Source organism: Sorex fumeus, unplaced genomic scaffold, assembly GCF_029834395.1.
Source record: "Sorex fumeus unplaced genomic scaffold, SorFum_2.1 ptg000021l, whole genome shotgun sequence".
Lineage (NCBI taxonomy): Eukaryota > Metazoa > Chordata > Mammalia > Eulipotyphla > Soricidae > Sorex > Sorex fumeus.
Window position 1 is genome coordinate 5486558 of NW_026606078.1, and position 26438 is coordinate 5512995.

A 26438-nucleotide genomic window follows, 5' to 3' on the forward strand; every position below is an offset into this window, starting at 1 on the left:
TGGGGATGAGAGAGGATACCTGGTAACACTGGTGGAGGTAAGATGAACTTGGTGACAGGGAACAGTGATGGAACTTTATATGTCTAAAATTCAACTATGAATAACTTGGTAAATCATGGCCCTTTCACAAAATAAAATGATGGGAAAAAATAACCAACCCAAAACAACAAAAAGAATATTTAAAGAAAAAAAAGTTCTTTTTTTTTTGCAAAATAACTTATTAATCTTTTTTTTTCTGTTTCTTTTTACTTATTTACTTTCTCATCTCTCCCTCCTCTCTTTCTCTCCCTCCTTTCCTCCCTCCCTCCCTCCCTCTCCCTCTCTAGAGTTGGGCCAGAGAGGTCCTATGGTTACAAAGAATACTACTTTGCTTGCTGCTGACCTGGGCTCAATCCACAGCATCACACACAGGCCCTCAGCACCAGGTTATAGCCTCAAATCCCCAAACAGAACAAAATAGAAAATACAGTCAAGTTCCTCCTACTCCTTTCTTTTGGAAGGATTTGGGCCATACCTGGTGGTACTCGGGGTTTATTAAGCTACTTCAGGCTCTATGCTCAAGAGTTGCTCTTGGTGGTGTCCAGGAGAGATGTGAGGAACCAAAGAGGGGTCAGTCACATACAAAACAGCAGTTCTGAGCCAGTGTCTGTACACTGCGGAAGGCCACAGCAAAGCCTGGAACATCCCCTCTTCCCCTTCCCCCACTTCCAGGCCTGGTCCTAGAGCAACTGCAGGACTCAAGGCAGGGCCTGGTCTAGAAGCTCAAGTGCAAAACAAGCACTTTAGCCTCTTATTATCTCTCCACCCTCAGTCAAACTGTCCATGTATACTTTATTCACCTTTACAAGCTTTGTTTTAAATTTCTCTCTCTCTCTCTCTCTTGGCTTTTTGGGCCACACTCAGCGATGCTCAAGGGTTATTCCTGGTTCTGTACTCAGGAATTACTCCTGGCAGTGCTTGGTGGACCATATGGGATGCCAGGGATCGAATTCGGGTCGGCCGTGTGTAAGGCAAATGCCCTACCCACTGTACTACCTCTCCAGCCCCTAAACTTCTCTTAAAAACACAGAAAATTGTGATCCAAAGCAGTTGCATGCTACAGAAGAATTTTTCACGAGCCATAACAAAACCCTTTGTATGCCATAGTACCTTTTAATTCTAATGTGATCTGTATATCATAAACACAAATAGGCTAGAGACTATGACATAAGGGTTTGTTGTGGTCAAGTATTTGAAGACGACAATACAGAGGTATTATGAAAAGAAAAAGTGACATACAGGAAAAGGGGAATGCAAAGGTTACAGAAAGATTTGATGAACTAGACTTGTGTAATGTTCTCTTTCTTCCCACTCAAATAAGTGCCAGGAAATTTACCTGGAAACTATTATCAAATGGCCTTCATTTACCATTCAACTTTCACACAACAGAAATAAAGAGATTTTCTAGAGTACCTTGTTTTCTAAGACCATTAGTGCAAAGTATATAAATGGAAAAAAAAAACTTTGTATTTCTAATATGGCAATGATCTTCACATGAAGAAAAAAGCAAACATGCAAAATATTATTTAAAAAAAGGGAAATAGAGGTATTAAGCCAAAAAGTGAATTTCAAAAGGGAAAATGGGAAATGCAGAATTAAAAGATAATTGAATATATGCATTTATAATCAAATTGATTCCAGTCTCACACACTCTCCATCTCATTGTAGCTACTGAGAAGATGGGTTATTATATGAGCCAAGGAAGTAAAAATTTTGACTACTAAGGACAGGGAGATAAATCAGTGGTACAGCACAAGCATGTGTGAGATCCTGAATTCAGTCCAAAGCACAACATGGCATCCCTTCTACTGCTGGATACAGCTCTGGTGGCCCTCAAATATTACTAGGGCTGGTTTCTGCACATTTGAAAAAAAATTAACTACCAGAGTCATATGAACCAATGAAGTAAATATAGTAAATATATTAAAATAACAATAGTAGAGGTAAAAATAGAAAATTCTATTAAAACATGGCAAATTACCTTGGATTTGGGAAAGTTTTCTAAGACAGAACATTAAAATCACAGTCAACAAAGAAAAAACTTGTTAACTGAACTTGAAAAGACAATAATTTGGTTTTAGAGAATAAGAGAAATATTTGCAAATCAAATCAAAGGAATAATATGGGACATATAAAGAGTTCCTATAATAACAACAAAAATTAAAAATGGCTGAAGTGTTTGAACAGACATTTTCTTGGCAAAGTCAATATATAAATAAATGTCCAATAAGTACATGAAATACTCAATATCACATTGTTTGAGAAATGCAAATCAAAATCACACTGAGGGACAGAGAGATTATACAGTGTGTAGGATGACTGGAGTCCAATCCCCAGGATCCAATATGGTCCCCTAAATCACCAGGGGCGATCCCTGAGTACAGAGGCAGGAACAAGCCCTGAGCACAGCTGGTGTGGTTCTCTCCCCGCAAAACACAGATACCACTTCTTACCTACTAGATTAACTATAATAAATATTTTAGTTTTACTTTTTTTTTTAAACAATTGTTGGCAAGGATAGAAATTGGAACTCACTAATGCACAATGGTCTAGTGTCTGTGGAACACAGACTGACAATTCCTCAATAACATAACAATTAGAAACAGTATAGAAACTTTTTTGTATGACTTTTTACAAACCGGTCCCTTTTATTTAATGTTTTGCTTTACTTCCATTTTGTTGCCAAAAGGGTCAGCGTACAGCTGGAGAAATGACCCAAAGTGTGTTTGCTGGGCTGGTTTTCCAAGCTGGGGCTGCGTGGCCTCCAAGCAATGTTGGATATGGTCAAAAGAAAAAGAGGCTCAATGTTGTTTGATATTCATATGGTATTTAGCAAATGATCAAGTATGCACTGTTCTAGATGTGGAAAACGATAGTGACAGAACGAAAATAGAACTGTAAAATTTTTGTTTATAAACTCAAATGAACCTTTATAGTGAAAGTACAGGTTTTCCCTAAAATCTGAAGGCAGAACATTCCAATATGATATGATTTGGCAGGTTACTTTGTGGATCTAGGAACACATAAATATTTTTCCATATAAAAGTAATGGTGGGATCTGAAAAAGTTACAGGGGTTAGGGCTCTTGCCTTGAATGTGGCTGATACCTAGCATGGCATATGGTTCCCTTGAACACCATCAGGGTGACCCCTGAGCAGAGCCCAGGAGTAGTCCCTCAGCACTGCTGGGGACTACTAAACAGCCCCAAACCCTGAATACTAATAAATACAATGATAATAGTATCTCCAGACCCCATATACCAAGAGGAACCTGTATTCTGGTTCTGATAAGAGAAATTTGAACAAGAAAAGTCTTAGGTAAAAGCTCTATTCCAGGAGACCAAATTCCTTTGGCACCAAAGTACAATTTAGAAAAATTTACTATTATAAAAGCAACTCAAATAAAGACTCAAGATAAAAATAGTTCAGTTCCAACAGCTGAGACTGAGGCGAAAAGTTAAATGGAAGGATTAGAGAACTCAATCAATTGCCACAGAAGGAAAGTAACAGATCAAGATATAGGAAAGAAATTTGGCTACATGGAGTTACTGATGATAGTTGTGGAGGACAGGATCAAAAGTTAACTAGCCATCACAAAGGAAAAAGAAAGCAAGCTTAACTGGAGTGGGTTTACACAAACAGTAAGAGAAACAGGGTAACAAGATTATTTTGCCTGAATAGAAACAGAGCAAGGAAATGACAGCAGAGAAAAAATCAAGTAGGCTTTAAGATTAGAAAAATACCACAGGACTATATAGGGAAGGAAATGATTCCAAAGATAGTAGTCATAATTAGTAATATGGGGAGGGGGCAATGAAAAGAGTTTTAGACAAGGAAGAATGGCAATCAGAAGTCTGGCTTTTGATAATATCAAGCTCGCTGACCTATGGCCAAAAACAAAAAGGCAGAGAATGTGGCAACAGATGCACAGATAGATCTAGTGGAAGTCTGCTAAAATTCTTTTGTTTCATGTGTTCAACTGGACAAGCAAGGTCCTTAGCTAAGAGGGACAGAAGTGGAGGATGCGAGGAGGAAAAAAACAGTATAGAATGGTATTTTAAGAAAGTAGGCGAGTAATCCTACTTTAGCCCACTTGAAGTTCACAATCATGAATTTAAAACAAGACCAAGTCAATGAGGTTGTTCGCTCATTGTTCGCTTTCCTGTAGTCAGGATCAGTTGCACAGGTGCTCGTTTTTTGACACTGGCAGGGCACTACAAATCATGTAGTGCCAGAGATTGAGCTCAAGGCTTCTTCCTGCAAAGTGGACACTCATTCCAGCTCTTTGAGCCATATCCCATTCTTGAACACCCCTCTTTCCCACCCTTCTTGTGATTTTTATTAGGCAAATACTACTTGGCAATTCTGCAAAGCTAGTGAGAGGATCAGGAAAGGCTGGGAGGTAAAAATAAAATGACTATTAACAAGTGACTGAAGTAAAAGCAAGGGTCAGGCCTATCACTCAAAAGTACAACAGTGTGCCTTGCATGTGTGAGGTCCTAGATTTGAAGTCCAGCACGAAAAAGAAAAAAATAAGGGATGGAACAATGAATGGGTTGTAAATGTTGGTGGTGGGGTAATTCTTTGGACAGGATAATTCCTTAGATGGTTTTTGGCACACAGATGCTAAATTTTTATTTGTCAAATAAAGGAAACATATTTGAATAATGAGCAGCATTGGGGAGATTAGTCCTTAATCCCCAACCCCACAGATGTCTTAGTTGAAACTCAAGTATCTCTTGTACCTCAGGGAACATTTTAATGCAGTTAGTAGGCCTCACTATAAATTTTTAAAAACTTTAGTCCAACTCCAGGCTCCTTGATTACTGACAGTCAAACTGAATAGTGGGTCAACATTGATCAAATACTGATGTATTTGAAATCCCATACTAGGGATGTTTCAGATCAAACACTCACAAAAATAGCTCCATACAAAATTTTCCAAAATGTTTACTGCAATTAATGACAGCACTGAAGACAAAACTATTTTTATGAACTTCATGCATAAATCTTCGTCTCTAATTTTTACATCTCTTAATTATAAATTTATAGGTTATGCACATGGTCTCCTAAACAATAGGAACATAGTTGGAGAGCTGACGAGGATACGTTGTAGTCCTCTTTAGGTTAGCTTCACACGTGAAGAACAGTAAAAATCTTTTTAATTACTGCTTATTCACCAGTAACACAGATTCATCATTATTGCAGAGGAAAATGGGAATACTGTTTTGTTGACTACAAGAACATTAACTGTTTAATTTACTGAAGTAGTTGTTTTCTCTATGATGCTGGAACGTGCAGAGATCCACCCTATGTCTTCATCAAGATGGTTAAGTTTTCTTCTTTTGTGAAAGTTCTTATATAAAAGCTTGACTTGTCAGGAGTAGATGGCTTCCTTTTCAGTAACACAAGCAAGTCTTGATGAACTAGGTCTCATATTCCTTGTCTATATTATTTAAACTTAAATATTTCACTGTAAAAATCTTACCTACTCTACTCAACCTATTCTTTCTACCCTCTAAAATCAAGTGTTCTTGGGATGGTATTAATTCTTCCCTTATTCAATCTTTACTGAATAACACAAAAATACCTAACTTGCAGAGTAATTTGGTGTCTCAATTCTTTTATCTACTAAGAGCCTCTTCTGTTAAATGAGACAATTAATATAATCAAGCTCTAATTGCAGGGAAAAGTTACAGTGGAGGGCAAGTTCTATCCACTAGTCACAGAATAGGAAAACTGCCTTATTATAAGTCTAGAACAATAGAAAGAATAAATGGGAGAGGTAAAAGATGATATGGCTATTCATCTATCTTTAGGATTATTACTTAGTAAATGAATGTCAAAGACCAAACAAATATTTTTATAGCAACTAATCAGGTACCAAGAACCTTCCTCTGAGCACTATCAGTAACAGCCAACCCTTCAAGTAAAAACTAAATAAATAGATCATGCACTTGAGAGGCAGCACAAGAACCAAGAGCCAAAAGAATAATTACACAGGAACAAGATTCAAAAGCAGTATCTGGAAAACCTTATACTTCAGGATAACTACCATATCTAAACCTGACATGAACCAGTATTCTTAAAATTTAAAACTTAATCTTCTTGAATGGTAAGAAACGCAGAATGAGATCAAACAAAACTCAACATCGCCTTCAACTTAAACTGCTAGCTATTGTACTGTTAAGAAATAGCAAACTTAAGACACAGAATTTTAGAAGTTCTCTTGGTAATTTTCCAATCTCAATAGAATTTAAAGCATGAGAACTGCAGTCTTTCTTAAAAGAAACTAGGCACACACTAGGCATACTATAAAACTACCATTTTAATGGTAAACTTTTTAAGAATTTCAACTATATCATAGGCTATAATTTATAGAATATCAATTCAAATACAGTACCAAATATTCCAAATAAAAAAAATTTAAACAGATATCTAAATTATCTGTTCCAAAAATGATCTGACAGATCAGCCAGATCAGCTAAAATTCAAATACAAAATTTCTCTGAAAAAAACCAAAGGAAACTTGTTAAAAAAAAATCCCATATCTTAAATCACTGAATATACATAAAGACAAACTTCAGTTTTGCCTTCAGTTCTCAGTCCTTGCAGTCAGAAAGTAAACTATATTTTAGTCATACTGGTTTGAACGTATAACCACCGAAGACTTCTGAACAAGACTATAATGCAGGAGTTAATGAGAAGATAAGACTTTCTTAAAATAGGCAAAGACTTGAGAAATCACAACTTAAATACTGCCTACTCAAGGAAAGAAATATGATGGCTTAAGAAGATTACAAAGAAGAAGCAATGTGACAAGGTAGCTGAAAATACAAGAGACCAAGAAGCCAAATAATTGGCTGTAGACATCAAGAAGCTCAACTCTTTTTACCTTTTTATAAGCCTTTTCTATCATTTTACCAATAATGTTACCTCTATAAATCTATAAGTGATACAAAAATTCAATCACTAGACTTTAATTTTCTGGAAACTAAGGAGATGTCTTTTAAACAGGAAATAGGACGTCACTAAGTGAGGCATGTACATGCTAAAAACTACGTATTTTTTATATGGTACTATGACTCAATTAGAACACTAACAAGTCTATAATTCATTAATTCAATTTTAATATAGAAAATTATTTTGTAAGTGTGTTTAGGTAGTAATCACTAGCTAAAACTCAAGTTACCTCACATTCCATCCGCAGTAATGCACCAAGTAAAGGACCTCTCCACCTTCGACATCAGAATCTTTAATACTAGCTTCATACATTTTTTGATTTTTCCCTCGTCCATACCGCACTTGGACTTTCATGCCTGGCGGATAGCATTCAAACTCCTCTTCCTCATTGTTGTCATCATCATCTTCATCCTCCTCTTCCTCCTCCTCCTCCTCTTCTGCTTCTTCATCATCTTCATCTTCCTCTTTATTCGTTTCATCTCTTGAAAGGTTTAAAAAATTGCAGTTAATAAAAGACACTTCATAAGCTTTTCAGTTCCAAACCACATATATTGATAAAAATCGTGGCTGTGATTGTTCCGGGAACAGCAGGTTCCATGTGTAAGAAATTCTCTGAGTTTCAATTTAGTATTAAAAACTAAAACTGTATAAGATGACCATGGTTACAGAAAGATACATTTAAGAGAAATGAAGACTGGAAAGTAAGTGCATTATAGGAAAATTTCCAACAGCCAGAAGAACAGATGTCATGCTGAATAGCAAGAAACTACTAGGGTTGACTAACGATTTTCTCATGTTTTATTATAAAAATGTTTTACATCTCAGTTGACACAAACAAAATCATTACAACTTCATAGCCATTCTGACTATAAATTATTTTTCAGTCAAATACTTTCAGCTTTAGGTTTTAAAATGAAATGCTTTACTATCCGATGACTACTCTACCTTTATAGTTACTCCAACCAAAATTACAAATATTATAACTGAAATTATTTTACCTTACATAAAAATATTCTAACATCAATGTCAAGTTATTACTTTAGCTATCTTTGTTACAAATTTATTGAAAATTACCTGCTACCAATCCTCTCAAATTTGAAATTTAAAAGAAATGAATATATGAGGCCAATTACAAATAATACAAAATTATGAAAATCATTCCAGAAGCAACACTTCTGACCTTCCAAATTCATGTATTTTCTAAAATAGAGCATTCATATTTATTTTATGTTAGTTACAAATCTATATTCAAATTAGAGAAAATAATAAATTACAATCATTCCAAGCACTAGGCTTATAAAAATTAACTTCAATATAAATTTCTCAACTACATTTGATTTTAATCTGCCTTGAAACATGTCTATACTATTACAATGGTTTTCTCCCTAAAATAATGAATCATTATACATCTGACAAATGAGTAAATATAAAAACAGAACCAACACAGCTAACAAATTAAGCTTTAAAGTTAATGGATAAAATGTTAACAGAAAAAGCCTTCCTCTAGTAATACCATTTTTTACATTTTTATACACAGTATTTTAAAAAATAACATACTTTTTCTATCATTCCCATCATGCAATGATATAGCAACAAAAAAATCAGTAATACAAAGCATTACTATAGTGCTTTTTAAAATCCCCCTCTTTCCCATTATATATAGATGGGTTGAAGTGATGAAAGGGAGAGTCTAATAGACTAGTAGAATTAAGTATAAATTCACAAATGTACCAAAGGTGCCAATTTCTTTCTGAAATACATCACACAAAGTTTACAAAGATTCTCAATCATTTCTATTTCAAAGTCTAATTTACATACAAATGAATATGTCCTCAAAAATTAAAGCCTAAATAAAACCAGCTACATTCTAATATTTTCAGAAAACATGAATTTTCAGAGACCAGAGATATAGTACAGGGATTAAGGCGCTTGCCTTCAATGTGGCCAACACTGGATCAATCCCCGGCACCACGTGGTCCCCCAAACAACAACCAAGAACACAGAACCTGGAGTACTGGAGTATCCCTAAGCATGGCCGGGTGCAGTGCTTTTTTGGGTTTCTGACCCAGAAACAAACAAAAAAAAGGAAGAAAGAAAAAGAACCTATTGAAAACACACTAGATAATTTCATAATGAAGAAATATTTATCAATAATGCTAAAATAGTTAAAGAACTATCAGAAAGGGTGCTACAGATGATGAACTTAACCATTTAAAATTAGCGTTATATAACTAAAAAATAGTTAAGACTTTTTAAAAGTATAGTCCAAATCATAAATTTATTGTCAAGAAGGAAAGAAAGTGTATTCTAATGGGCACAATAAAAGTGAGTTATGCACCTCAGAATCATCATATAGAAGAGAAAGAGAGATTAATAGTAAAATCTTTTTAAAGGAAAGTAAATTCTAAACTTAAATAATACACTAAAAAATACAACTAGTAAATGCAAATGATACCAAGCATAATTCTGTGTAGTAGTAGTGAGGGCAAACTTTCATTGAATCAGGAACGAAAATCTACTATCTAGATGAATAAAAATGATAAAAATTTGCATTAATATCAACCTCAGGCACAAATATGAAACCCACTTAAATAATGAAGTATAAAGAAGCAAACAACATAATCACTAGCTATCAACCAAAGAAAATACTCCAACTCTCTTCCTAAGAACATACAGATAAAATCAGAGGCAAATGAACTAAACCAGACAGAACGCAGAATGCCAAGAAAGATAACCTTTAAATGTAAAAAATACAACAAGCATAAAAGATAAAAAAAAAAAGCTGATGTACAATGCGCACGCATACACTCTCTCTCTCCACTCATTTAGTTCTCTTTTAAAAAACTATATAAATTAAGCTGATGTACAATACAACAGACACGTTATCTTTCAGAGAACTACTTTTTAGAAAACCAAATATTGCAGCAAAGATTTTTCATTTGAGACAAATACCACAATTTTTCAGCTTGATGCCATATTCTTAACAATGAAACAAGATGATCTAATTGTTTGGCCCTGGCACTGAACCAAGACATGTTACATAAATTATTTTATCTCCTATACCTGGGCTATAGAAGAACACAAAATTCTTTATACTACCTAATTACATTTTTAATTGCACTTATCTGATAAAATCCAGAAGTTAATTCTGGATATCCCAAACATATAACACTTCCAAAGAACATCTACAAATTAAGGCAGTGCACGAGAAAAGTTTCAAGTTGTGGGTATGATACATTTATAAATATAATAAATTAAAAAATACATATAACTTAATATAAACTTATTAGTAAAAAGAAATTACAGCCTCATCATAGTGCCTTCCAGATGTGCCAGAAATATCTGAAAATTTAAAAATCAAATATTTAGACAAAAAAGCTGAATCCTAACCAAGTTTTTTAAGTTGAAGTAGTCTAATGTTGCATCAAGGAACATTTCAAACATACAAGCATAAGAACACGAAAATAAACAAGTATAATGAACAAACACATTTACTGTATTATCTCCGGTTTTTCTTCCATGTTTACCTGCAGACTATGACCAAAACACTATATAAACACATTAGGACACTATATAAAATGATCAGGAGATTTCAGGTAAGTGCTGAATATTTACTAAAGTTGAAAGTTTCTCCAACAGTAAAAAGTATTTGGGATATACATTTGTACACATAGATGTAAACAAAAGGGAATAAACACACCTTTTACTACATTCATCTAAGCATATTTTCCTCTTTGCTGCTTGCCTGCATGATGTAGCCAAAATTCAGAAAAATCTACTATAAAATTTGACTGTACTGGTTTGTACTTATTTCAAACAGATCACTAACGATGGATATGCTGAGGTTTACATATCAATAACCAATAAAATTCGGAGGCCAATTGCAATAAATAAAACCCATTAATTCCAAACTGACCAAAACGAATACATGCTATAGTCTTATAAAAAAACAACATAACCCTGGTCTTTAAAAATCTAATTGATACTCTTTTTTCCATTCTCATATTCTGCTAAAGAAACAAATACAACTCTCAAATCCTATGCCCAACATACCACTTACAAAACACTGGAAGAAACCGAATATATATTATCTAATTATTTTCCAGGGCTTAATTCAATAAGCAGTTCTTTTCTCTAGCTCAAAACTATAAATTTCCATGATGAGAGCAAGAAAAATGGATCAAAATAAGATCACTGCAACAAATTTATATTAGCAGGGTCTCTGAAGGAAGAAAACGCAATTTACTTAAATCCAAATCACTCAGTATTCTACAATTTGTCAAATTCAGATTTATACATACCCTAATATAAAAAGGAGCAAACACAAGAATTCATTCAGTAAAATGCATCTTAACCAAAAACATATTTCTTACCCAGATTTTGCTTTTTCTTCCTCAGCTTCTACCTTTATGTTGAGGGGCTCATCTACCCTAGTTGTCTCATCATCTTTGTCTTGCAGAATTTCATTTTCTTCTGGATTTTTCATGTTAACTTCTTTTTCCTGATCAGACTGTTTAGGCATAGATTCTAGTAAGTTCTTTTTACTTCCCTAGAAAAAGACCAGAGGATCTAAACTAACAAAAGTAAAAATTGTCAACTTAAATCCATGTCTTAACTGATAACCAGAGAAGGTAATAATCAGTACTAACAGAAAGAATGCCCTACATGCAGTCATCCCCAGCACCTAGTGGTTCTCTGAGCACTGGACGGTGTAGTCCTACAACAGGCTTCCAGGCCCCACCAGATGTAGCCCTGCAGTCCTTGAGCAGTGTCAGTAGCCAGGGTAATCCCAAGATCCTTGCAGCACCATATCTTGGAACCCTCACATTGAATTGACAGCCCCGTTGGTGACTAATCACTGGAAGGTGCTCCCAAGACAGCCTACTGCTTTAAAGCTCCCCTACTCCCCAATCCTCCAAAATAAAAACCCCTGCCATTCCAAAAATTACTAGGTTAACAGCTATTTTAAATAGTAAATTTAAATTAAAAAAGCATTTAATAAAGAAATGAACAACAAACCATAAAATTATAAAATAAGTATTATAGAGGATGTAGAAAATGTACCGAAGCAGCTAGGACTAAAAACTGATTTACCATAGAGGGTTTAATATTTTCTTTTCTTTCATTATCATCACTATTAGACTTCTCCTCTTTTGAGACTGTGTTCTCCTCTTCTTCAATCTTTATTTCTTTGATTTCTGCTTCATTTTCTTCCTTAACTTTTATTTCTTTTACATTTTCACACTCCTTAGATGGCCTGTTAACAACTTTCTCTGGTAATGCCATCTGAAATTCAATATTGGCTGATCTACAGTATTCTTCAAAACCATATAAATATCTGGAAACATGAAGAGAAATTACATTTGGGGAACTTTTCAGAATAATATCAGAGAGTTATGGTTTGTAAACTTATGTTCTATATTTTACGTTTTTAGTGAGCCATATTAATGTTTCAGTTTATCCTAGTTCAGTTCTTCTCAATCCTTTACAACCTAAACAGAAAAATTTTCAAAGAAAAACATTTTAATTTTAAAAAACTATGCTGAGATCTTAAATGAAGAGTTTTAATAATAGTAGCTATTAAAAGCACAAAAAATAGCATTGAATTATTGAGCACTGTTTGTCAGTACTTGAAATCTAAATTTTCGTACATGTAAGATCTCATTTAAACATTAGAGTAATCCGAGAAGGGAACACCAAATAAAGGGTGTTGGGAGGATCCGCCCACGATGGGAGAGCATGCTGAGGGTAGACTGTCGACCAAGCATGATTGCCACTCAATGCCTCTTTTGCAGACCATGGCACTCAAAAGGAGAGAGAGGGAAATGCCCTGCCACAGAGGCAGGGTGGGATGGGGGCTGGGGGCGGGGGGCTGCTGGGTTCATTGGTGGTGGGAAATGCGCACTGGTGGAGGGATGGGTGTTTGATCATTGTATAACTGAAACCCAAGCACAAAAATGTGTAAGTCTACAACTGCACCTCATGGTGTCTCACTAATAAAAATTAAAAAAAAAAAAAAAACTAACTACGGCATCAGGAATGTTCACTGAGCACAGAGCCAGGAACAAGTCCTGAGCACAGTTGGGTGTGTGGCCCCAAAATCTAGAGAAATAATAACTAAATAGAATAAAAAAAACCTCTGGCATCTTAACTTTTTTTTTCCCTCTTCTTCTTTTTTAAAAAAATTTTTATAAGTGAAACACCATGAGGTACAGTTGCAGACTTACAAACTTTCGTGCTTGGGTTTCAGTTATACAATGATCGAGTACCCATCCCTCCACCAGTGCACATTCTCCACCACCAATGAACCCAGCAGCCCTTCACCCCCCCACCCTGCCCCCCACCTCTGTGGCAGGGCATTCCCTTTTGCTTTCTTTCCTGTAGGGTGTCGAGGTATTAAGTGGACATCGCGTTTGGTCTATAGTCTACTTTCAGCATACCTCTCCCATCCCAAGTAGATCCTCCAAACACCCTTTACATGGTCTTGCCTTCTCTTATCAGCAGGTGCTGCCAGCTTGAAGTTGTGGAGCAAACCTCCTGATACTTATCTCAACTATTCTTGGGTATTTGTCTCCCATTCTGTTAGTTTATATTCCACAGATGAGTGCAATCTTTCTATGTCTGTCCCTTTCTTTCTGACTCCCCTTTCTTTCTGACTCATTTCACTTAGCATGATACTTTCCAGGTAGAAACACTTGTATGCAAATTTCATGACTTCATCTTTTCTAATAGCTGCATAGTATTCCATTGTGTAGATGTACCAAAGTTTCTTTAACCAGTCATCTGTTTATGGGCACTTTGGCTTTTTCCAGATTTTGGCTATTGTAAACAGGTCAGCAATGAATATACAAGTGCAGATGGCAACTTAACCTTTCAAAGAACTTTTTAAATTTACTTGGCCACAAGAAATTTCTTCACAGACTATCTCATAGATCTAGTATTAATGGAATATTATCTATAAAGCTATTATATAGTGATTGCTCCAGTAAAAATTTCATATTGTTTTCGTAAAAATAATTCCCAGTTATAATTTCCAATCTGATCCTAATTAAATAAAATATTGAACACATTAAACTACAATAACTTACTTTTTATAAGCACATTTAACATTGTATCCTGCAGCTGAATTTAAGACAGGGATTCCAAGATCTTGGTAGACTTGTTTCCAAACAGCTCCACTTTCAATCTAAAGAACGAAAAGGAAATGAAAACTCTTAGACTAAAAGATAGGAATATAATTTAAAAAAAGGCATATATATATGTATATATATAATGTTTATAGATTCAGCCTCTGGAGTGAAAATATCAATCTCAATAAAGTACAAATCAAAGTATAAATTAAAGAATTTGGTTTATAATTATTTTATGACCTTAGTACCCACAAATACTGCTGGTTAGAGCAACACCTGCTGAGTCGTCACTGGGACACCTGAGTACTGCTAGGGAGACTTCACCCCATACTGTCATACTGTTCCCCCAAAATATAAACCAGAAGCCTTTCAAGTTAATACATCAAAATCATTCTATGGACCACAATATAACACTTATTCTATAGAACATACTTTTTTTTTTTTTTTTTTTTTTTTTTTTTTTGCTTTTTGGGTCACACCTAGCAATGCTCAGGGGTTACTCCTGGCTTTGCACTCAGGAATTACTTCTGGCGGTGCATGGGGGACCATATGGGAAGCCGGGGATCGAATCTGGGTCGGCCACGTGCAAGGCAAATGCCCGACCTGCTGTGCTATCACTTTGGCCCCTACTTTTTAAGAAAAATTTTTTAAGAACACTTTTTTTTTTCAAAGCATGTTTTTTTTTTTAAATTTTTTAAAAAATTTTTATTAGTGAGACATCATGAGGTACAGAAAATTCCTAAATGATTGTGCATTATACATCATGGTAATCTAAAGATAATTTCTTCAGATCATACAAAGGTAAGTATGTGTATGTATATATGAATGTATACCTGTGTGCTGGTTTGAATATTGGGAGCTTTCAGTATTATGCCGGGGACATGGAATTTTACCAATATGGTTATGCAATGATTCAAATATACCCTGGAATCTGTGGAAGTTTCAAACTAATAGTTAATCATGCAGTTCATTTTAAAAATTTTAAAGGGTTTGAAGAAGCTATTTCTGTTTCAAATTTCTTCCCATTTTCTTCTCTATTTTCATTTTATTAATAGTTAACTTTTAGATGATAAAATATTAATGAAAAACATTCCACCTTTTATAATAATACTTACATTATCAAATCCTCCAAGTTTATGTACAAGTCTGAATAACTTAAAGAGATTCAAATTTCGATATCCAAGTACAGGTCGTTTGTTGATAGGCGTACCTTTTAAATACAAAATACATTAGAATCATGCAGCACTACCAAGTATATAGCAGGTATATGAAATTTTTTTAAATCCTTTGTTGATCAAAACAATCATTTTTGGGGGGAAGGAGGGACCTTACAGCCACATACTTGACTCTGTGCTCAGGAGTATTTCCTTGCAGTGCTCAGGAGATCATACGTAGTACCAGAAATCAAATCTGGATCAGCCGTATACAAGGTACATGTTTTAACAGCTCTATGATTTTTCTGGCCCCAATCAAAAACATTCTGGGAGCAGACTGGGGGGCAGGAGCAATAGTACAGCCGGGAGGGCACTTGCCTTGTATGAGGCAAACCTGTATTTGATTCCAGCATCCCATATGATCCCCTAAGTACTGCCAGGAGTAATTCTTGAGTGCAAAAGAAGTAACCCCTGATCACCACTGTGTGTGGCCCAAAAACAAAAGCAAAAACAAACAAAAAAAGAAAACAAAGAGAGCTGTTTCTACCTTGTACTTGGTCAACCTGGGTTTACTCCCCAATACCACATATGGTACCTCAAGAACGGCCAGGAGTAATTTCTGAGTATAGAGCCAGGAGTAAACCTTAACCACTGCTGGATGTGGCCCAAAAGAAAAACAATAAGGTCTGTTTCATTAATTTTTATATGAATTTCAAATCTGAAAATTTATGATTTGTCTCGATAAAATACTAAAGTAAAATTTAAAAAGAAACACACATTTGTTAGAAATTATGGAAACCAGATTTGCTCAAATGAAATAGTTGTTAAAATAATTAAAGGTCAAGTGCCTCAAAACAAGTGGTCTGGTTTTGTTTTGCTTTTCTGGGGCCACACCTGACAGTACACCCTGGCTCTGCAAGTTACCAAGATTGAAGAAACATCAGTTCCAGAGTATAGTGGCACTTTCCAAATATCATTTATTTTATTATTTTCCTTAAACTAGAAAGTTTTTCACGATCCTTATACCCTTTTCAGCAACTTCCCAGGGAAAAAGAAACTATAATCTTAAGAGCAGACACACAAGAGTCTCAGAGCCATAGTAACTTCAGGTCAGCATTCATTCTTTCTCCCAATCTTTCCCTGTATGGGGGTTGGGGGGTATAGGAGAGGGTTGGGATCACAGTGACTCCTAGCTCTGTACTCAGGGATCACTCCTGGTGGGTTCAGGGTACCATAAGGAATACTGGAGACAGAACCCGGGTCGGGTCAGCTTCATGCAAAGCAAATGCCCTGTACTATCACTCCAGTGACAATCTTTGCCCTTTTAATTACAGCATTAGGCAAATGCAATAAATAAAATCAGAGTTCATCTTGATACTTTTACTCTTTATTTCTGACTTACTATGGATGATTTAATTCTCTTAGTTCTACGGCTGGGTTGGTCATAAGATACTGGCTCATCTCATAAATGTATGGCATGTATGTGTTAAGTAATTATCACGGTAATTATCACAGTCCTCCCGTTGTTCATCGATTTGCTCGAGCGGGCCCAGTAATGTTGTGAGACTTGTTAGTGTGTTTGGCATATTGAATACGTCACGGGTAGCTTGCCAGGCTTTGCCGTGCGAGCGAGATACTCTCAGTAGCTTGCCGGGCTCTCCGAGAGGGGTGGAGAAATCGAACTTGGATTGGCCATGCTGGCTGCGTGTAAGGCAAACGCCCTACCCGCTGTGCTATCACTCCGGCCCTGTGTTAAGTAATCTGTTAAATATAGAAATCCTAGATAATACAGATTTATATGTATTTTGTAACAAGATAAAATGATAATTTTGGATGATGCTTTTTGGGTCACACCCGGCAATGCTCAGGGCTGACTCCTGGCTCTGCACTCAGCAATCCTGGTGATGCTCAGAGGACCATATAGGATGCTGGGAATCGAACCCGGGTCGGCCACATGCAAGGCAAACACCCTACCCACTGTGCTATTGCTCCAGCTCCATGGATGATGCTTTAACAAGAGCCATCTGTATAGGCACCAATGAACGGTATTGTAATTCTCACTCTGCTACTATTCTGCATGTAATAGGGTTCTTTGGGGTCTCATGAATGGTGGAAGAGATAGGCAAAATACAAAATACTGTCCAATTCACCATTCCATCTAACATATAACATTTTGTCCAGTACTGATGATACTAGCTATGAAAGTGACAGCATTATACAAATACTAAATCAGGCTATATGTATAAATTATGTCTCTATTGGAAAAAAAAGTCAGGAACACCAGTAACATTGAGTTTAATGATCAAAATTCCTGTTTTAAAAATATTAGTTATCTACAGACTTCCTATATTAAGAATGAATGGAGAAAATGCTCACCTCTATCTTCCATAAATTTGTATAACTGCTGAAGAAAGCTCTCCCTTTCTTCTGGAAATGGTTCTATTTCTTCCTAATTTTAGTCAAAGAAAAATATTTTCACAATAAGCACTTAAATAAGCAAAAAGTTTACCAACAATAAAGACTGATATACTAAATATTTCAGAGGCTTCTTACCAAATATTTCTTAATACTAAGTTACTAAAAACCAGAAAAGCCTAGATCTTTCACATTTCATAAAGGAATAAATCCTAAAATGTATTTCAATATTGAAACTCCCTCACATGTAAATTTTCATGTAAGAAATGAGAATACCATGATAGTCTATGAATTTTTACTGTATTAGACACCTGTATTTAATTCAGGGTAAAAGGATCAAGAAAATCTATTCTCACATATCTAACTGGGTCAGTCTAACAAAAAAATGGACTCTATTATTGCTCCTCAGTGACTTATATGAGTTTAGCTCCCATTAGCTCTAAATATCCTTCATTATACTCAGCCCCACTTTATTGTAGTTCAAGCTTATAAAAAAAAAAACAATTAAGTGGGGACAAACTTGATCTACAATACCTGAAGATTCAAACTTATGGAAATCTTCAAGTAATAAAATAGTTCCCTGTATTATCAATAATGGGGGAAGGACTAGCTTCTTGCTGCTGTGGCCAGGGGCTGTGGCAGTAGGGAGCTGCTCCTGAAGAAACCTGCAAGGAGCAGGGTAGTGGGTAAGATAAAGGAACTATCATCCATTCAACAAGCATTTAACAAGCACCTGTAAGTATAAGGTAATATGCGAGGTGCTGAACAAAATAAAGAAAAAGTAAACAGAGTGTGCATTATAGGACATGATTAGGAGTAACTATAGAAAAAGTAATTTAATACACATATTTTCAGTTACTCTAGCTGACACATGTATTTCTAATAGAAAGAGGAGCATACTTCTCAACTGGTCTTCTAAATAAATCTAAAGATAACGTTTAACTTTAAAACTTATGTGCCTAATACCAATGTGTAAGATTTGTCCTCTTATTTTTTTGTATCTATTGATTATAGGGGCCATAACCAATGATGCTCAGCTGGCTATGTGGCATCAGGGATCAAACTCAAGACCTCAGATACCCAAGCTATACCCTGACCCCAGGCCATTTATTTCAAAAATCACTAGAGGAAAATAAAGCTATGTTAAAAATCAAACCTCATATTGATAAATTATTAGGCATACTACCTGGAAAGGAAATAAATAACAATTAAATTGCTTATGCTAATTGCCTATTTCTCAGTTTAAACACAATACACAATGCTGGGTTTTGTTAAGTTGATACATCTAAGGAAATCTATTTTCCTGGCGTTGCTTGGGAGATCATATGAGATGCAGGGGACTGAACCTGGGTTGACGGCAAACACCCTACCAGCTGTACTATTGCACTGGACCCTCAATACATGATTTCAATAAACTGATTAATTTATTCCTGATACCAAAAAGGGGGCATATATTTAAGAAAATACTTAAACTGGATAAAGATTTGTAAAAAAGAATCATTTGTAAAACATAAATCTAAGTGACAGAAATGTGGGTAACTAAAATATTAATGATCACATACTGTAAACAATACTGTAAGAATGCAAGAGTCTCTGCCCCTGAGCTTATACACAATGAATATGTGTGCACACGTACAACAAAAATATGAAACCGTTGTAATATAGATTAGGAAATGGAATGACTAATTTTCTTGAGATGAGGGATGTAATGGCTCAAACTTTCTACAGGTAAGAACTAAGCATGATTTTGAAAACTAATCAGAAATGTGCAAGACTGATGATGAGGAAATGAAAAGGAACAGCAGACAAAGGTTAGTGCAAAAATAAGTCACAGCATTAAGTTCGAAGTGGGAGGGAACACCAAAAGAAGTGATGAAAAAAAGGGTAAGGTACACTATTAAGGAGATTCTGAAGTGACAAATCATCACTGAAGAGGTTTGAAACTATGGACTGAAGGCTCACTTTTTATTATTATTACTATGATTACTTTTCATTTTGGGCCATGTACCAGAACAATATAGAGCCTGGATTTAACTAGGGCTCATGCAAAGAGAGCATGCATTCCAGCCCTTTATCTACTCAACCCTGACTACTCATTTTAGCATTTTATTTTTATTATTTTGGTTTTGGGCCACACTTGGAAGTGTTCAAAGGGAGGACCATATGTAGTGTAGGAGACTGAACTGGCGTCAACTGTATGCAAGATAAGCATCTTACACCCTAAACTATCTCTCTAGCCCACATGTTAGCATTTTAAACATAACGCAGTTGGAGAGAAGATTTAAAAATCAGGAAACTTTTATTCTACATATTACTATCACAGAATACTATATAACAAGATAAACTCCAAAATAATTCTTTTTCAGTTAACACCTGCTTACTGTACTTAGCTGAAGAATTTCATAAGTAACCTACGATATAACATATCATGTTGGTCAAGTCATTTCAGTATGTAAATGCACTACTCACTCAAACATTCATAGAGTTCAATAATGAAATGTCACCAACAATTTTGCAAACATCTCGTCTTGGTACTGCTAAATCTGAATTATCAGCTCTAATAAACAAAAATCTTAAAAACTTCAACTCCTTTTTCTTCCCCCCGGGGGTGGGAGGGTGCACAGGTCTAACAAATCATTCCTAGTGAAACTCCAGGGACCATATGGAGTGGTAGGGATTCAATCTGGGTCAGCCATGTGCAAGGCAAGCATTCTAACTGTTGTACTAACTCTTTGTCCCCCAAACTTCAATTCCTTCACCCATAAAGTTTCACAGGTGAGGCCAGAGCAATCATACAATGGGCACATGGCCAATATGGGTTCAATCCCTATGTTCAATCCCCATATGGCATCCCATATAGTCTCCTGAGCACTGCCTGGAGCGATTCCTGTTGGAAGAGTCAGGAATAACCACTGAGTATCTCGAAGTGTGGCATTCCCCGTCATACACACACAAAATTCACAACTATCTTCTTTATGATCTTATTAGGTCTATTCATTTACATCATAAATTTGAATTAAAGACTTTCATTCAAATTAAAGGCTTTCACCTTTCTAATGTCTCAATTATTCCTTTGAAACTACAAAAAAGATAAAATTTTATATTCTTTCAGGATTTTAATAAAATATGCAGATGCAAACTTTCTATGAGGCAGCAGTAAGCTATACAATGGTAGTAAGCATGTGAAAGCAACGTTTTGTTATATAAGGCAGGTATTTCTTTTTCTGTTTGTTTTTGTTTTAGCAACACTCCTGATGGTATTCAGAGGTTCACTCATGGCTCAGTGCTTGAGGTGGAGGGGGTCATCCCTGCTGGTACTTGGGGTTCCAAACGTGGGCCTCCTGCATATAAAGTATGCAGTCCAGCCTATGGAGTTTTCTCTCCCTGACTCTAGGCAGGTACTTTTAATCAAAATTCAAGTGCCTGATCAAAGGCTAGAGAAAAGAACAAAAGCTATGTGAACTGAAAAAAATTCAAGCAACCGTTTTGTTAAAATAAATATTAATCAAAATAATAAAACAAAACATTGCTGTGTCCATACTGCTAACATTTTTGAGGTATTTGATAATATGATAGAACAAAAACACAGCAAGCCCTTCCATTAAAATTTTAATGGAAGAACTAAATAATGTTTTTAATTTCAAAAGACTGTATTTGTTTTGTTTTCATCAAAACAAAACAAAACAGGAGATGCTCAGGAGCTACTCATGGTCTGGTCTGGAGGAGGGTTGTACTGGCAATACCCAGAAGACCTCAGGCATCCCATCTACAAAGTATATACTCCAGCCTTTTGAAGTATCTGTCTCTGGACCAAAGTCACAGTAAGGGGGCAAAGCACTTGCTTGGCAGACATATGACCCCAGTTTGAATCCCTGGCTCCACCTATGGTCCCCAGAGCATAACCAGAGGTCATTCCTGAGCACAGTACCAAGAAGAGCCTTTGAGCAATACTACTGGTATTGCCCAAAATATCAAACCTGGGTGAGTCACATGCTAGGCAAATGCCTTACCCATAACTATCTCTCCAGCTCCAAGATAATATTGTTAAGACAAGCAAGCAAACCACAAAATTATGATGAACATCATAAATACAACTTATAATACAATATTTATAATACTAAAAATATTTAAGTGATCAGTGACTATGCAATTCTGATCCTCAAAAAAGTCAGATATTCAAGTGTAATTTTTATTTTATTTTAATATAAGTGTGCTACTATTTACTGTAATTTTTATTTTAAAACGCATCATCTGTTTCTACTTACCTCCTCTTCATTATTATCCTCCTTCTCTTTTTCATCATCCTCTTCCTCCTCCTCTTCCTCTGCTTCACTGCTTGAACTATCTTCTTTCAGTTCAGTCTTCCAGTTAGCAGGAATAGTTTTACTTTTGTGAAATTCAAGTGCCTGATCAAAGGCTAGAGAAAAGAACAAAAGCTATGTGAACTGAAAAAAATTCAAACAACCGTTTTGTTAAATATTAATCAAAATAATAAAACAAAACACTGCTGTGTCCATACTGCTAACATTTTTGAGGTATTTCATAATATATACTACTATTCTTTTTTGTTGTCTTAGAGGTCATTCCTGACAGAGCTCCGCTCTGTGAAGTCAGTGGTGGTGGACTGTAGGATAACATTGATTTGTCCTAAGGAAGCTGAGATTTTTCGGGTGACACCCATCAAGGTGCTCGGGAGTCACTCCCATTCCTCTGTGTTTATCTGTAAACTCTTCTCTGTGCTCTCCTCCCCAATCAGTTAATCACCTTTTCCCCTAATCGGATTCTGCTAACTTGTAAGGTCAGATCCTTCTAAGGATGCTGAACTTGTAAGTTAAATATTGCTTTTCCCCATTCTTTGCATAATTTACTTTAAAGCAATGTCCTTTTTGTATGGACACAGGAAGACAGTTAATATTATGCTTTTGTAACTTGCGAGTTAATTAACTCTGAATAATATTCACTCCTAGACATCTGCTTTCTCTACTTAAGCCTCAGTTGCCCTTAGTTGCCTAACACCCCAAAAGCAGGGTCCTGACGAGGGACTGGATGGTCCCAGGGCAAGCTGTGAGCTACCATGCCATTGAAATGGGCCAGGGCAAAGCGCCACAATACTTAGCTCTAAGTCAAGAGCATGGTCATGGACCCGGACCAGTTATTTGTGTGGCCACTCGTACCAAGTCTGGCAGTGTTTGATGACTATCAGGGTGGGAGTTATACTGGTGGTGCTGAAAGTACGTGAGGCAGGCAACATTTGATTCAGAAACTGAATCCAGGGTCCAAAGGCATGTGCTCTATAAGTTATCTCCCTAAAACTTGTTTTTTAATGGAAAAATTCACTTAATCCTAACATTATTAAAGCATTGGGCAGCTGTTTTGCAGATTAATAAAAAAAAATACTGGTAGGTGATTTACACTTTTAAACCTCACATAAAACAGTAATTAAGTTTTCCTCTTCTAAAAATAATTTACTCTTGTCTACTAAAAATGTTTTTTATTCTTTTAGGGGGGCCACCTAACACTCAGCAGTGCTCTGAGCTTACTCCTGCCTCTGTACTCAGGGCTCATTCCTGGTGGCTTGGGAACCTCTATGGGGTGCCAGGGATCAAACCCAGGTCAAGGCAAGGCAAGCACCCTACCTGCTGTACTACTGGCTCCAACCCCTAAAAACAATTTTAAGAAAGGTAATCCTCAATCCTTTATCTAACAAATAACTGTTACAGTATTATACACAGAGAACAGACTCACTGTAACAAGTACACAACACCTGAAAATCTATTACATGTTGTCTACATTTATAGTTAAACCTGAATAAATGTCAAAGAATTAAAGTCAGCTAAACAAACTTTTATGGTAAAATAATTTGAAATAAAGTCTAAATCATAAATGCTTTACTTCTAAACAGACTATACAAAAACTGTTGAACCTGATAAAGAAAAAATACAAAATTGCTTACAATGATAGACACCTGAGTTGTAAACAAATTTACGATTCAGGGCAACCTGGAGGGGGCAGGTGAGACCCCTCCCGTCTCCCAAGGCACCCAGCCCGGGCAGCTGAAAACCTCCAGAACTCAACCACCACCACGCTCATGGGCGCTCTCCACATGCTCGGCCAAGCATCACCTATGAGTGAACCTATTCCTGGACCTCGTGGCCACAAATGCAGCTGTGTGACACTTCATACTACACATTCTACTCATACTCCATGAGTACTGCACCACATTTGATGGGGTTCAAAGTAGGAGGCAACCAATCTTAGAAGGAAGTATTTTTTTTCTTTTTTACAGATTATGTAAAGGCTGAACCTTGTGTACCTATATATTACATATATTATATGTAATTATTAATATATATTTTTAAAACGACATGTTAGTGATCTCTTATAGAAGGGATTAATGGCACATGGGTGAAATACAACAATCTTCACACTCTTTCTCCTAAGGAGACTTTTTGGGAGCAATTTTAGTGGTTTTGCATAACAAACAATACAAAATATATTATTTCGGTTCTGCTTTGGGGCAGGGGTTGGAGCTTGGGATAGAAACATCTGAAATATGGTGGTGGGAAGGTACAACGGTGGTGGAATTGGTGTTTGAATATTAAATGTAATCAAATATTGTGAACTACTTTATAAAATAAATGTATGCAGGCCTTGCAAATTATTAAATGTAGTCTCACTAATAAAAATTTAAAAAAAATATAATGTAACTGGAAAATAGTCTTGGCCTTCCCTTGCCTCCACAAATAGTACTACAGTCATCTTCCCACTGGTCTATTGCCTATAGCTTTCTTCATCTATAGGTTTATAGATGAAGAAAAATATGGCTTTATAAAGCCATCTGATCGCCAAAAATTCTGGAGGAAGCTGAAGTATGACAGTAGAAAAACATAGTTTAGTTTAACCTTATTTAACTTTTTGCATGTACACTTCCTAATATTCCTCATTATTTTTACCATTTAAAGTTCTTATTTTCATGGCTAATTTGTAATATGTAAATTGTAAGTCTATTACATATATTATTTTCTTATATGTTTATATCTGTACATAAACATAATCTGTACATAAACATACATAATAAATATATATATACATTAAAAAATTTACAGTCAGGGATGTGACTCAATGGGATAGTTCACACTTAAATTGTTTTTAAGTATTTAATTGGGCTTTGGTGTCACACCCAGCTGTGCTCAGGACTTACTCCTAGCTCTGTACTCAGGGAGGATTCCTGGAAGGGCTCAGAGAACTGTATGTGGTAACAGAGATCGAACCTGGGTCAGGCATGGGCAAAGCAGGTGCCCAAACCACTGTATTATCTTCATGGCCCCAAATCACGTAATTTCTATGCAAGCCAAGACCTGAGCTTGAGCCCTGGCATCATAGGGTTAAAAACAAAAAATGAAAGGAAAACATTCTGTGCTCATGATTTTGGGGCCACACTGTCATTAACAAAGAAAAGAAACTGTACTATTAGGTGTAAAATCAATGAAACAGGTGAGAAGGATAGTACAGAGATTAAGGTGATTAGCTGACCGTTTTGATACCCAGCACCATGTCTGATCCCCAACACACCAATAGGAAATTTGTTGAGCAGAGCCAGAAGTCGCTCCTGAGTACTGCCAAATGTTACCCAACTCAACCTCCCGCAAATAAGCAGTATTTTTCGTTTTTAATCAATAAGGCACTGGGCCAGGAAGATAGTATTGCAGATAGGGTGCTTGCCTTGCATGCACCCAACTGGGATTAGATTCCTGGCACCACATATAGCCCCCCAAGTCATGCAAAGATTGATCCCTGAGCACAGAGCCAGGAGTACAGCCGAGGACCACCAGTCATGACCCCAAAACAAAAACGGTCACGGTCATGGTCACGGTCACGGTCCTCCCATTATTCATTGATTTGCTCAAGCGCGCCCAGTAACGTCTCCATCGTGAGACTTGTTGTTACTGTGTTTGGCATACTGAATACATCACGGGGAGCTTGCCAGGCTCTGCCGTGTGGGCGAGATACTCTGGGAGTTTGCCAGGCTCTCCGAGAGGGGCGGAGGAATCGAACTCGGGTCGGCCATGTTGGCCACTTGTAAGGCGAAAGCCCTACCCGCTATGCTATCGCTCCAGCCCAAAACAAAAACAAAACAATAAAAATTAAAGTGAGAATTTTAAGTAGAATAATGAACTAAAAGACAGTTATTGAATAGTTTCATTCGTATGTGGAATATGACTAAAGAAAACAAGCCAGTAAAAAAAATAATAAATAGCTCTTGGTTATTAGATATTAAAGGGAAATGTGTGGGAACAAGAAGTGTCTTTTTTAGTGGTGGCATAGCAATGGAACTCTGGTGGTTGGAGTGCTAAGAATAATATACAAATATTTGTGAAGCTAAGGCTCTGAAATTACCTAATACTGCAAATCCATGAAAAAACCGTAGCTATGAAAAAAATCACTTTGATAGCAATTTTCATTCTAAAGAAGCAATATTTATTAGGTCAAAATCAGACTATAGTAACAGCTGATGATAAACTTCTTATACTCTAATTACAAAACTAAGAAAAGCTATGATTAAAAGCACACAAATTTACAAAGCACAAATAACACAGAAAAATAACTTTAAAGTATCTTAAAGAACAAAAGAGGTTTTTTGTTGTTGTTGTTTTTATGGGGGCGGAGGGAAGGGTTGGGGGCCATATCTGGCAATGCTCATGGATTACTCCTGGCAGTACTCAGGGGATCATAGGGTA

At 36.1% G+C, this 26438-nt stretch overlaps 1 protein-coding gene across 5 annotated transcripts in view; it reads right to left on the minus strand.

The window, feature by feature from the left end:
• ARID4B (AT-rich interaction domain 4B) overlaps positions 1 to 26438 on the minus strand; it is a 142826-nt gene that overhangs the window by 29474 nt on the left and 86914 nt on the right. For 2 of the 5 annotated variants that reach the window (XM_056113646.1, XM_056113645.1), the window contains exons 11-17: positions 21966 to 22117; positions 17662 to 17734; positions 15247 to 15341; positions 14090 to 14187; positions 12096 to 12339; positions 11375 to 11550; positions 7231 to 7482 (exon numbers count right to left, since the gene is read on the minus strand). In XM_056113646.1, coding sequence (XP_055969621.1) covers positions 7231 to 7482; positions 11375 to 11550; positions 12096 to 12339; positions 14090 to 14187; positions 15247 to 15341; positions 17662 to 17734; positions 21966 to 22117 — 1090 coding nt within the window. The remainder of the gene's footprint in view (positions 1 to 7230; positions 7483 to 11374; positions 11551 to 12095; positions 12340 to 14089; positions 14188 to 15246; positions 15342 to 17661; positions 17735 to 21965; positions 22118 to 26438) is intronic. The other 3 variants (XM_056113647.1, XM_056113648.1, XM_056113649.1) reach the window with 3 other exon arrangements.